This window comes from Hyla sarda, chromosome 8 (genome assembly GCF_029499605.1).
Source record: "Hyla sarda isolate aHylSar1 chromosome 8, aHylSar1.hap1, whole genome shotgun sequence".
NCBI lineage: Eukaryota > Metazoa > Chordata > Amphibia > Anura > Hylidae > Hyla > Hyla sarda.
In genome coordinates this window covers 171,594,231-171,608,430 of record NC_079196.1, presented here as the reverse complement: position 1 = coordinate 171,608,430, position 14,200 = coordinate 171,594,231, and the positions used below count along the sequence as shown (strand labels likewise).

General features: G+C 37.6%; 1 protein-coding gene across 1 annotated transcript in view; it reads right to left on the bottom strand.

Moving 5' to 3' along the window:
* RHBDF1 (rhomboid 5 homolog 1) overlaps positions 1 to 14,200 on the bottom strand; it is a 163,569-nt gene that overhangs the window by 74,412 nt on the left and 74,957 nt on the right. The window contains exons 2-3 of the mRNA XM_056533504.1: positions 11,407 to 11,548; positions 1,755 to 1,885 (exon numbers count right to left, since the gene is read on the bottom strand). Coding sequence (XP_056389479.1) covers positions 1,755 to 1,885; positions 11,407 to 11,523 — 248 coding nt within the window. The 5' untranslated portion in view covers positions 11,524 to 11,548. The remainder of the gene's footprint in view (positions 1 to 1,754; positions 1,886 to 11,406; positions 11,549 to 14,200) is intronic.

Here is a 14,200-nt window from a genome sequence, read left to right as displayed (position 1 = left end):
AACATTTTGCCCAGTCGGAGGTCTAGGGCCCTCTTGATCAGGTTTTTATTAAGAATATTTCTGTACTTTGCTCCATTCAGCTTTCCCTTAACCATGACCAGTCTTCCTATCCAACCTCTGTAAAACACCCCCACAGCATGATGCTGCCCCAACTATCCTTCACTGTAGGCATGGTAACAAGCAGGTTTCTAAAAATGACACTAAAAATTGAGGCTGAGAAGTTCAATCTTGGGATTATCAGAAAAGAAAATATTTTGTTCATACAGTCTGAGAAACACTCATGCTCCAAAAGCATTTCTTTTACTGGGGAGAGGACTTCTTCTGGCCACTCTGCCATAAAACCCAGATTGGTTAAGTGATGCAGTAATGGTTGACCTAGAAGTTTCTGCCATCTGTACACAAGATCATTGGAGTTCTTTCAGAGCGACCATTAAGATCTTGGTCAATGTTCTTACCAAGGCCCTTCTCTGATTACTTACTTTGGTGGGGTGGCCAACTCTAGGAAAAGTACTGGTTGTTCCAAACTTTTTCCATTTAAGAATTATGGGGGCCACTGTATTGAATGGAACACAGGTGACTCCAATTAAAATTTTAAGTGTCATAGCAAAGGATCTGAATACAGTAATTATGTCCATGCTAAATTTTAGATTTTCCTTTTTTATAAATTTGCAAATATTTCTAAAATGATTCCCCTTCTCCCTAAAATTCTCATTATGGGATATTGAGCACAGAATGATAGCAGAAAACTTGATTTATTTTTTACTTTAGCAGAAATCTTCAATATAACAACATTTAAAAAAAGTGAAAGGGTTTGAAGACTTTTTTTTAAATGCATTGTAAACCATTCTGAAGTACATTTTTTTTTTTTAATCTGTAAATGCTTTACTAGCACATAATGGGGGAGATTTATCAACACTCGTGGAGAGAAAAGTTTTAACCCTTTAACATGGCCTTTTTTTTTTTACCTTAAATAGGACCTGTGATCACGAGTTGCAGTAACCAGTAGATGGCTGAATTGGGGCTGATCACATACCGGTTATCGCCTTCCCTGTTGCTGAGTTATAGGGACCTGTAGTCCTCTCTGACTGATTCAGTGAATTTGTCAAATGGGTGGGGACTTCATTTTCAGGTGGGCTGTGTTTGGCTGAGTTCTGTGCACAGACTATAAAGGGGCGTGCATAAAGAATGAGGGGCGTGATCACTCGCATAGAGTATGATCTCCTGCCTGCAAAGACACACCCCTTAATTAAATATGCACATGCCCTTGTAAAGTAACTGCACAGAACTATTTTGTTGATTCTTTTTCCTTTTCAACAAAATTCATTTTTTTCCACTTCATGTTGCCATGTTTTGACAGCCATAACATCTTTGATTTCTAGTCCATCAGCATTGCTTTTTTTTTTTTTTTTTGCAGCACGAGCTGTACCTATTATTGGTACCATTTTGTGATACATGCAATACCTATTATGTATATATATATATATTTTTTTTTTTTTATGATAATCTAGGACTTTATAAAGAAAAAGGGCATTTATGGGTATGTCCTGTCGCGGGAATAGAATATACCCTTACTTCCCAATGAGGGAAGGGGTTAAATGGGCCTCTAAAAAATGTAATAAGGAATCTGACTGGTTGCTATGGGCAATTGCTTCACTTTCCTCTGCATACGTTTTGATAAATCTCTGTAAATGTTTTTACCAATATTGTCAGTGATCATGGAGACGACAACAAATATTATCACAGTCAATGATTACCTTTTTATGGTCTGGGTGATTGAGGTCTGTCGTTGTAAGATTGGCCGTTTCGAGTCATTGGGAGGAGAAGGAATCCTAGTATTCTCAACTGGCATACTCACGCTTCTTAAAAACGTCTGGCGCTTGAAGGGCTGAAAGTAGAGTTGTTTTTATTGTAGCAAAAGCCTAATGTGTTTTTATGACATATTTCATTCAGCAAATGATTATCCACAATACATACTAAATATAATATATTATATGTAACAATACATAAATATCCAAAATATTCATTACATTTTTAAGTACTGTAACTAATGGAATCATTTTCATTTCAATTCAATTGCTTATACCTTCCAAAGTAAAACCCCTTAGTCACATTCTGCATGACCTATAACCTTAAAGGGGATCTCTGATCTAATACACTTCTGCCTGCTAGGGCTAGAAAATAAAAAATTACACTGTACTTACTTCAACCACTCCAGCACCAATTCTCAGGTTTTCCCAGGTCCCTCCCTTTCTTCCCCCTGATATTGGACTGTCCCTGCTCTGCTGATGAAGTTCTGAACACAATGCAGCCTCAGTGATTGGCTACAGTGGGTTCAGTATAACATCAGGAGAGGCGGAAGAGTGCATCATCAGGAGAAGTAAACAGGGGACCTGGGAGGACCACAGCATTGATGCTGGATTAGGTGAAGTGAGTACAGTAGAGTTTATTATTTTTAAACTTTTATGCTCTTTTCATATTCGCAATGTCTGGTCCCACTTAGCAGCATTCATCATACACTGTAAACTTTTTTATTGTATGCTGCTCTGTGGAATAATGCATCAATATGAGCTATATTGATACATACCACCTGAACGTAGGCCAATATAACACTCTTTTGGCCTCTGTTGGGTAATGGGGGTCTATGGATTCTTGGATATAAGGATAAATGCCAGAAGCTTTCTCATTTAGGAGGATAGGCCATCAATATTAGAAATTGGAGAACCCATTTAATGGTTTATGGGTGGTGGGAAACATGTGAAAATAGACTATGATGAATATTTTACTATTGCTAAATGCACTGGGCAACAAAACAGCTAGTAGTACTAATGCTGACACTATAGATGTGAATTCAAGGTCTTAATCTGAAACATATGCAATAATACTTAATTTTCCAGAATAGAAATGGATCTGGAGCTAAATACTGGAGCCAGCACCCAACATTGTTATTCACAATAGCCCCTTGAAGGAAATTAGGAAACGTGCACGTGTCATCGTCAGCATTAGACCACCCCCACAGCCATAGAAGAATCATCTATTATGTTATGTTTTTAGAGGTCGTCAATAGGTCATACCAGTCTTCCTCCAATTGTGAATTAATAAGGCAGTGTAAACCAGTGTACAAGCTGACTGTCACCATGATCTGGTATTGTTTCTGACATTGGTTCATCAGCTTTTGGAACATAATACCAAACTATAATTCAGTACCAATATTATACTCTGCAACAAAAGTCCATTAATAGTTGTTTTTTCCTAAATCATGTTCATGTATCATAATACTGTGCTTGTTGTGCTAGCTGCACAATGGATTGCATTGTACATACACCTAAATGGATATCTGTTGACGCGGGTTCTCTTTTTCCAATATTACAATTTGTTGGTAAGCGCCTATTTCCTCTCTTTGTCCGTGGCATGAAATACTGAGTGCTAGCACATGACTAAAGAAAGGGGGGCATATTTTGTTTTTGAAAACATGGCTAACCTCTAAATTATAGGCGGCCAGGCATTCTCAAAGATTTTCTTTTCAATGAACACATTTTAACCACTTCCTGACCAGACGCATTACCCCCTCTTGCTGAACAGGCACATTTTCAGGTATTTGCCATGTGCCAATTCAATAATAAACTATCCTATTTATCTGCCAACCTTCTATACATGTATTTGGTCTTGTTCTTTTTCAGAATATATACAGTTTCCATATGGTGCAATAAAAAGGTTAAATATTTTACTTTTTTAAATATAGAAGAAAATGAGGCCGTACAATGAAAAAAACGGGTTGCCACAATGGTCAGTCTTATTTGCCAGAAGCAAAGAAATACCATGGACATATATATATTTTTAATATATAACAGATGTGATTCAGAACCGAAAATAGATCATTTTAGTATCTGTCAGAGCTATACAATTCCCTGCCATATGCCTCCAATGTATACCTACAACAGAGGTCGTTATACGTAGGCATTCATATTTAAAAAGAAAAAAAAAAACACAACGTGTGGAATACTTTTTATTTTATTTTCTACTGTATACGGGTCTGCGCTGATCCACACATGACACCCCAATGTATACCATTTGTATATAGTCTAAAATGTCACTTATTTGGGGTAATGAGACTCTATAATACATTTACCGTATACATCAGGAGCTTCCCAATGGAGACAGTAGTATCTAAAGTCTTTCTTAATACCATGTACGGCACAAAACTTGCACTTTTTCTAGGGATTCTGATTTTCTGTTGGAGGGAGAATGTCAGGAAAGTGTTTGTCATACAGTCTGCTGATGGGCTCTGACTCAATTCTCACAGGGATTGTACCGGATGGATAAAATAGAGCCATAATGATTTCTTCCTGGAACTTAAGAAAAGTACCCTGGTTTCCAGATTTTTTTTCACCATGCAGTGTTTGATCAGCAGCTTTTTATAGTGACACAGGACTGCGCTAATACATTATACATATTAAAATAAAATTGTATAATGCTTAATGCCTTTTATTAAATAAAAGTTCAACTCAAGAAAAGTCTACAAAATATTTTTTTAAAGTGATTATTTAGTATAAAAGCACTTTTTTTTTAACTGTAAATTTGTATTGAAATATTTATGGAGACAATAATAAAAATAACAGTACAAGTAACAAGCAGGGCCGAAAGAGCCCCAGAAGATGACCAAGATTACAATACAGACAAAAAAAAAAACACAAAAGAAAAACAAAACAGGTTGGCCAGTATATCACCGGCCAAATCAGGCAAATAGGCAGTATCAGCCTGAGAGTAACAAACTTAGCCAAACCCACAAAGACACAAAAAGACAAAAAGTAAAACCAGAAAGACAAAGGGGGAGGGAAAGAGGGGATGGAGAAGAAGAAAGAGAAGGCAAGAAGAGTGAAAAGCAAAAAAGATAGGGACAAGAGAGAGCTCATGGAGTTTGACGATCAGAAAAACGATCCCAAGGCTCCCAGACAGAAAGAAACAAAGGAATAGAATTATTAAGGGGTCAGTAAGAGACTCAAGAGAATGTATCTCACGAATACGGGCAACAGGAGCAGCCTCTGAAGGAGGCAGAGTGCTCTTCCAGCACTTGGCAATAAGAGTTTTAACCGCTAAAACAATGTGCATAAAAAGCTTAAAATGCCCGATAGAATAGATGAAGGAGAGAAAGCTTAGGATCCAGGGGGACAACAACATTCAAGACATCACTAATCAAACGCTGCACCCCCACCCAATAGTCTACAATAAGCGGACAGGACCAAAAGATGTGAAAAACTAATCCCAGACCCACCCCACAATGCCATAAAAGCACTTTTTTCACCCACATTTAGGGGCAGTTTAAAACTGCCCGGGTGTTCATAAAGTGCAGCCCACAAAATAATGCTAATGCGTTTCAAGAGTTAACCATTTTTACCGCATAAACGCCATTTTGTGGACTAATTATATGGACTGTATTTAAGTGAAATTCTTTTTAAAGTTTTTAAGATTGTGCCTAGAAAATTCTGTGATTTATGACTCATAGACCAATGCTTATATAGCCCTAGGTTTAAAAAGAAATACGCAGAAAAATGCAGAGCTGTGTTGTTGGTTATCATAGCCTCAGGCCATGAGAAGTGCTGCAATTTGCTAACCTAAAGAAAAATAATATATATAAAAATGATACAAACAAAACAAAAAACAAAACAACACATCACCAACACATTACCAATAGTGCCAGAATACAAAAGGTCAATAATATCACCCCATTACGACCACTGCCATCACCCTTACACAGTAATTAGATGATACCATCATACTGTTATTAGGTAAAAAACACTATACAATGACCATCAATGCCAAAAATACCAATATACATGGGCCACATAATATCAGCGCATACACATTATTTTCATACAGTCACTAACTAATGGGCCCTACTGTTATTAAATACAACTCCTGTATGCAGGGAGGGGTGACGAGTAGCAAAGATCAAACTGGTAATCCCATGTTGGTTTCTGCACCCAGGGGAAATGGCCGTTGGTATTCCATCCCCCCTCTTCCTATAACCCTTGGGCCAATCCCAAACTTCTTGTTTGTTAACAATGTAGGAGAGACCTATGTAGGTTTTGGTCACTTAATACCAAAGGAAATGGAACAAACAAAAACAGGCCCCTCTGTATAGCCAGTCTCTAATAAACTATATGCTGGCTGAAATGATTCACAGATATTAAAATATCACAAATGTATATATGGTATATTCAGTATTCATGCCTCTAATATTTGCCAAAATGAACTCATTTACCTTATCACCTTAAAAAGGTTTTCCAATGGCACAAAAAGTTCTTCAGTGGTTTTCAAATTAAAATGAATGTAACTTACTGATAAATTATTCAAAATATTTGGTCTATTAACATTTCCTCTTTCATATTAATATGCACAGATATCACAATAATAATTATCCTTATTAGTACTGGGTAGTACTACTAAAAAAAAACTTCTTATTACGTCCCACTACAACCTAACATGAAGTTACCCCCACATAGTACACCATAGAAGCCAAAGCTTTTAGATGTTGTAGTTAAGGCTAGTAAGTGTAAAGAGCTATAAGATTCACTAATAACGCTAAGCTAGTATACGCTATATTATCCTTTCAATCGACCCCAAAGTCTTGGTAAATTTGAAAACAGCTAAATAATATAAAAAAGAATATTCTTTGCTTATTAATACAAACATATATGTTCAGGGGGAGTAGGTGGCAGTGTTGGCATTATTATACTTCAGGCTGTTAAGGCCCGTTTTTTGTAAACTGGGACCTGCAGCTGAAACCCCCGAGACTGATGGCCATGTATTCACATAAGTTGTTCAGAGCCGGGCAGTGAGAGTGCGAGTGTTCTCAATGCATAGTTGGAAACCAAGGTCACAAACATATCTCTCTCTATAGGTATAGATTTATTATGGAATTCCTTTTTATAAAACAAAAACTATCTTAGGAAATTATGCACTTCCTGTATTTCCACTATATATAGTAAAGCACACATGAATAGGCAATGAGTAATCTGTATGTATGTAAAGTGCATTCGGAAAGTTTTCAGACCCTTTCCTTTTTTCATATTTTGTTATGTTGCAACCTTGTCCTAACATAAAATAAAATAAAAAAATCAAGTCAGGTGCCGGGGCCGAAAACCTCACACTGCCGCTCACCCTATCGCCGGCCGAGTCGGGACTTCACTGCGGCTGGTGATTGGCTGAGTGCAGTATGACTCGCCGACCACCGGCAACCAGGATGAGGATCGCGGCGGAGACCGGAGTGGGTTACCGGAGGCATCGGGGGAGCGGAGGAAGGTATGTATCTATTTATTTTTTTTACTGTTGGCAGTATGGGGGACAATTTTTCTATTCATTAAACCCCATAATGACAAAGTGAAATCAAAATATTCCAGATCTTTGCTATTTGATTGAAAAGGAACAACTAAAATATTGCATTGATATAAGTATCCAGATCCTTTACTTAGTCATTACAGCCTCCTTTACAGTCTTCTTGGGTATGATGCCACAAGGATTGTACATCATAGTCTGAGGTCCAGATCACTCTTGATAAGGTTTTCATCAAGAATATCTCTGTGCTTTACTCCATTCAGTTTTTCTTCAAACTTGACAAGTCTTCCTGCCCCAGCCACTGAAAAACACCCCCAGAGCATGATGTTGCCACCACCATGCTTCACTGTGGGGATGGTATTGGGCATGTGATGAGCAGTGCCTAGTTTCCTCCAGACCTGACACTTTTTAGGTCCAAAACAATCAATCTTGGTTTCATCAGACAAGAGAATCCTGCTTCTTACAGTCCTTAAGATTTTATATATATATATATATATATATATATATATATATATATATATATTATTTTTTTTTTTTTGCAAATTTCAGTTTGGCTTTCATGTTATTTTTTTTTACTGTGGAAAAGCTTCTTTCTGGCCACTCTGCCATAAAGCCCAGATTGGTGAAGTGTTGATCTCATGGTTGACCTTCTGAAAGTTTCTCCTTTCTGCACGCAGGATCGGTGGAGCACGGCTGTGTCTTTCCAAATCATGTCCAATAACTTAACTGATCACAAGTGACTCTAATCAAGATGTAGAAACATGTCAGAGGAGATCAAGAGAAATGGGAGAGCACAACATAACAAACTGTGAAAAATTTGAAAGTGTCTGAAAATTTTACGGATGCATTACATGCATGGCATCAACATAGTGATAAGGTAAGCTGATATTTAAAAAATAAAATAAAAATAATAAAAACAACCTTCTGGTGGAATGTATTGTTTAGATGTGGGCAAGCATCAAAATGGACCTGCACTTGTCTAAACTCTGCCCAGCCTTCTCCCTGTGTGTTCTGATACAATCTAAGCAATGCTCCTTAAACTTATTATTATCGCTGGCAAGTGAAGTCACCCTGAGCACACAGCTGAACAAGAAAACCAGGTTTAGATTTTAAAAAGGCAAATAATGATCTCAATCAGTTAGACAGCAGCCGGCATCAACACATACATCCTGGGAAAGAAATGTAATGTAATAGGGTATAACTAAAGAATTGCTTATAAAAGCAATTACATTTCTAAATGGCCACTGTCATTTAAACAACTTCCCTCCATGTGAAAGCCTATATGACTTTTATAAATCACTTCATATACCCTTAGACAGAAAGCTGAAAGTCTTGGCCACTAGGTGTCTCACTTCATGCAAACTAACAGACCAAGACGGGCACACATGTGTAAAAGTAAGCCTGTCCATGCGATCTGAACCAGCCTGCCCCATCCTGAGGGTCCATGCTGACCCTAAACGGTAGATCAAGACTACCCTTTTAGCTAAGTTCTGGGTAGCTGTCTCTAGTGACAATACTAGTGTTCCTACTACTGTATGTACACAGAGCTGCATCCTGAATGTATTCCCCTATACAATCTCCACTTAAGTATTGCAAACTGTCATCATCATTATCAACAGGTTACATCCCTCCAATGGTTTGATCCTCTCTGCTACTGTTGGATTTCTTTGAGTATAAGTAACCCTTCCTCTTCCTACACTTTTCTCCATATATACAACCCGTGTAATGAGAACTTGGATGATTTCCCCTCTTTCCACACTGTCATTTAGTGTGTACAACCCCTTTTCCCTTCCAGCTACTATTTCTAACACAGCAAGGACAGCCGAGGGAGTAGAAAGAGTTAGGAACAGTTTGCTGATCAATCTATGTTAGAAGCAGCAGAACAACCAGCTATGTGATGGATATATACAGTTTTTGCTACAAAAAGGCTATTAAAAGTTACCTGACTTTCATTTAGAAAGCAAACGATCAGTGGGAAACATTTAGAGCAAGGGTGTTCATAGCCTTTGAAGGGAAGACTTAAAAGGTTTCGACTCACTTGCCCCCACCTGACTTGTATAAATTTCATTTACCACTGCCATCACTATCTGAACATATCCATGTGTGCCTTCAGTAGTACAACATACTTTGCAACACACAAAAAAAAAACCCTGTTCAGCATTGAAATTCATTTTCTAAGAGTCTGCTGGGTATTTCTTCAGCAGGCAAGTGTCCTGTGGTCTCCTCAGCAACCCCTCCAATCAAGGCTTGGTTGATATTGATTTGCAGATGATAATGGATGACGATGTAGATATCAGAGATGTCGGTCAAACATATAGCACCTGTCCTCCATGCTATTTCTAAGGTATACTACATGAAGGCTGCATTCACATTACGTTTAGCCACTACAGCTAGGAGATTTCAAAACCGGTAGCTCCCAGATCCCAGCCGGACCAGCGCCAAAACCCATTCACTCATTCAGATAGTGACTCCGGTCGGCTCATTTTGTCCCTGTATCCAATTTTGTGACCGGACCTAAAACCATATTATATAACAGTTTTAAATCCGGTCACAAAACCGAATACGGGGCAAAAATGAGCCGGCCGGAGTCACTATCTGACTCCGGTCGGCTCATTAAAGTGAATGGGTTTCGGTGCCGGTCCTGCTGGAATATGGGAGCTCCCGTTTTGAAATTTCCGGCAGCTGTAGTGACTAAACGTAATGTGAATTCAGCCTAACTGAGAACCTAAATAAATATGTTTAGAGAGTTCTCCCGGGATATATGTGTGATAGCGCTTTAGAGGTGGTTGTTTTCATATCCTTCAAAATATTGGCCTTGAAAACAAAACAAATTGTTGCAATGTTTCCTCTTTGCATTCCAGCAGTTATAAGTATTTTATTTACTGTTTGATGCAACTGTATAAAGGCTTTTTGGGGGAGTTTTCCCTAAAGTCAATGGGAGTTACACAAACTCCTGTGGATATGCCATTAATGTCAAGATGGGAATACCCCTTTAAACCAATGACATAAAACTTACAATTTATTAGTTACAAAAAAAATTTTTTTGTAACTAATAAATTGTAAGTTTTTGTAACAACTGAGCATTCTTCTACCTCTTTGTTCACTCTCTTCCCTGTATACCCCCATTTTCCTTCTCTAACTTTCGCCCTCTTTTTCCTTGGACTCCACACATCCACTCTCAGAATACCATCAAATCATACACATCTATTATATCATTTCATTCCATTAATAATATCACCAAATCATAATATATTGATACCGAGTATAATAATCATTATAAAGTCAACTCATCACAGTCCACCATCGCTGACTGGTCTTCTTTTATCATTATCCCACTCTCAACTATATCCATCAATTCAGTTATTATACCTCTTTAGTTCACACTCTATCAATTCCATTCATTATAATATATTTTGTTATTTATTTTATCTGCAATTGTATCTTTATTTATATATAAATCCATTCATTTTATCTAACAAATTTTATATTACTGAACATTTTAGCAACTTCATTTACTAATCTAATTCCACAGATCTATCCTAATCAAGTATCCACCAACACAGACTAATAGACCTTGAGAACCGATCAAATATTTTCAGTACTGAGAAATGTGTAGTAACAACTGCATGTTGATTCTTTACTTCACATTTACAACTACGTAACATATGGCTTGTACAAAACATCAGTGACCATCAATGTCCTATACTGCACTGCTCTTTGGGAGCACAAAACAGTAGAACTGTAAGCATTTCATGTCACTAGACCATAAGCACAGTCTGAGACTTATTGATTAATTTCTTGCTGAACAAAAGGAACTTGTGGACCCCTACCAGAATAGGGGGACCCATTGTTTATGGCACCGGCAAATGGGAAACAAAACATCATAAATTACCATAAGGGTTTCAGACACAAATCTAGGGGTGATGCAAATCTACTTTAGAGCATAATTCCCTAACAAACATAAATAAAAACTCAGCAAGCGAAAATATAGTCACCATGACCTACATGCAAGTGCAATCACCTTTACACAGTAGTAGCTGCTTTCTGTAGCTAAAAATCCATATGACATCATACCTGAACAAAGGCCGGCTCCTCGCTTGTCGTAGTAATTACAGATGGTATTTCTAATTTTAACCATGGTGGCTTCTTTCTTTGTAAACTGCTTGTACTGTCCCGACGCACTTCAGTCATCTTTGTTCTCTTACACTTGTTACACCTGTTATCAAGAGAAAAAAGAAATCTTAGTATTGGTAATACTGATAACTTTCCTGGTAATTTAATAATAATAATAATCAGAAGGAAGGTATAATGTCTGTTTTTGTGTCTTTCTGTCTTGGGGTCTGTTCAGACCCCAAGACAGTTCAGTTCAGCTTTTGTCTGAGCAGTTTGCTATTCTCCCTGGCTGGGGAATAGTTTATGCTCTGAGCCAATTGCAACTTGGGTGTGGCTACTTATACCCAAGCTCTGCTGCATTCTGGTTGCTGGTGATTTGTGCTATTCTGACCATTTCTGCTTTATCATGCACTTTGTAGTTATCTTGTAATATTTCTGAGTTTTAACCATGGTTAATAGTCCTGTTTATTATAGATTTTAGTCTGTGTTACATTTGTCGGTTTTTAGGATTATTGTATGTTCGTTCTGCTTTTGCCTTGTATCTTAGTCTGTGTTCAAACTGTGAGTATCCTGACCTGAGTCCCTCCTGAGTCCCTGGTGGAGTTTTATTTTGTGGAGTTTGTTCAGACTCATCCGTTTCTCAGTCTAGTGTTCCGTGTTTTATATTTCTGTTTCCTTCTAGGGCAGTATTCTGATCACATGGTGGATTGTGCACGCTGGCTAGAAGTCTATCTGGAGTTAGTATTTTTGTCCCTCCAAGTTTGGAGTGGGGATTCTAGTTTGTATGTTTCCAGAGTTGTTTGCTGATCTTTAGAGTTTATAGTACATGCACTGATCATGGAGTTCATGCTCACTGATCTAGTGTTTCCTCTGTGCTTTACCATTGGTCTATAGTGTCCTCTGTGCTTACTCACTGATATGTGTCCTCTGAACTTAATCTGTTTGTTAGCTATCTGAGTCCAGTGTGAACAGTGTCCTACGTTCCTGATTAGTTTGGTGTTTAGCATTCAGTTCTTCTGCTCATCCCCTGCATTTCCTGGTTTCTGCTGTTTTCTCATTCTATACCTTGTCTAGTTCATTTATTCAGGTCTGCTGTTTATCTGGGTTCCGGTTTCTGAACTGTATGTTAGTACACTACATCTTGCCCTATTTGCCTGTTTATGTTCTGTCTGGTATATCTGCTTGTTTGGTGGTTTTCCCGTTATGTTTCTGGCCTGTGACCGACTATGTATATTATTATTTGTTTTTACGCCCACTGCACTTTAGCTCAGGTCGGCACCGGCAACGTGGTTGTCCATCTGCTGTTTAGGGCAGATGGGCAAGAAGGCAGGGAGTTTTCTAGGGACAGTTTAGGGCTCACTCTCCCTGTCCATTCACCCAGTTGGTCATGACAGAAATGTTAATAAGTTGCTGGTCAGCCTGAGGTCTGAATTTACATGCAGGGATATTTTTCTTAGAAGGAACAGGAAATACTATTCACATCAAAGCAATATAAAACCCTTAATTTTCCTGTAATTTGGAGTCTTCTACAATTGCTTAGTGTACATTACTATTGAAGCAATAAAGAAACGAAGAATCATTATAACCAGTCTCAGGTGCAGTTATGTGGCTTCTTTTAGTCATACAGTACTTGCCTCTCTTATTATAAAATGTTACAGAAAACACATATTGAACCCTGCTCTCAAACTTTTTGGCTTTGTCTTACTTTGTCTTTTTTTGGGCTTTGTCTTAAGTGAAACGGTCATGTTTTTGTGCATGATGAAGTTAAAATAAGTCAACAGGACCAGTACTAAGAAGGTAGGAGAATGTGCTATATAGGCAACAAAATTTTGGTAAAAAGGTAAGAACTTTTCAAAAGTTTAATTTAGGATGTTAAACATGTGGCCAAAAATGTGAATTCCATTTTTCAGTTTTGCTATTAAAGAAAAACAATGGAATTGAAGTTGTGAAATATCTATCATATGATGGTCACCAGCAACACCCGATGCACCGTATTGACCCCTATGATGGGGTCTGTTGTGTCTGTCGGGAAGACTAGAGATAAATGCTGTACTCTTTTCCCCATCTAATATAGCAGAATGTGCAACACAAACTCGAATGCTGATGTTAAACGAGTCTTAACAACAAAAACAAAAAATATCAGTTTATTCATTCTTATACTAAAAGACATACAGAGAGATTTATCAAAATCTGTGTAGAGGAAGACTGGAGCAATTGCCCATTGCAACCAATCAGATAGCTTTTTTCATGTTTCACTGGCCTTTTTTGAAAAAGAAAGAAGAAATCTGATTGGTTGCTATGGGCAACTGCACCACTCTTCCTTTACACAGGTTTTGGCTTATTTTTTGCACCACCAATTCTACTTTGTAATGACATCAGTCATTTTACCCAAAAATCGACAGCGAAACGAAAAAAAAAATCAATGTCTGACAAAATTAAAGAAAAAACGCCATTTTGTAATTTTGGGGGCTTCCATTTCTACGCAGAACATTTTTCAGTAAAAATTACACCTTCCCTTTATTCTGTAGGTCCATACGGTTAAAATGATACCCTACTTATATAGGTTTGATTTTGTCGTACTTCTGCAAAAAATCATAACTACATGCAGGAAAATGTATACGTTTAAAAATGTCCTCTTCTGACCCCTATAACTTTTTTTATTTTTCCATATACAAGGCGGTATGAGGGCACATTTTTTGCATTGATCAGATTTTTTGATCGCTGTTTATAAATTTTTTAATGATATAAAAAGTGA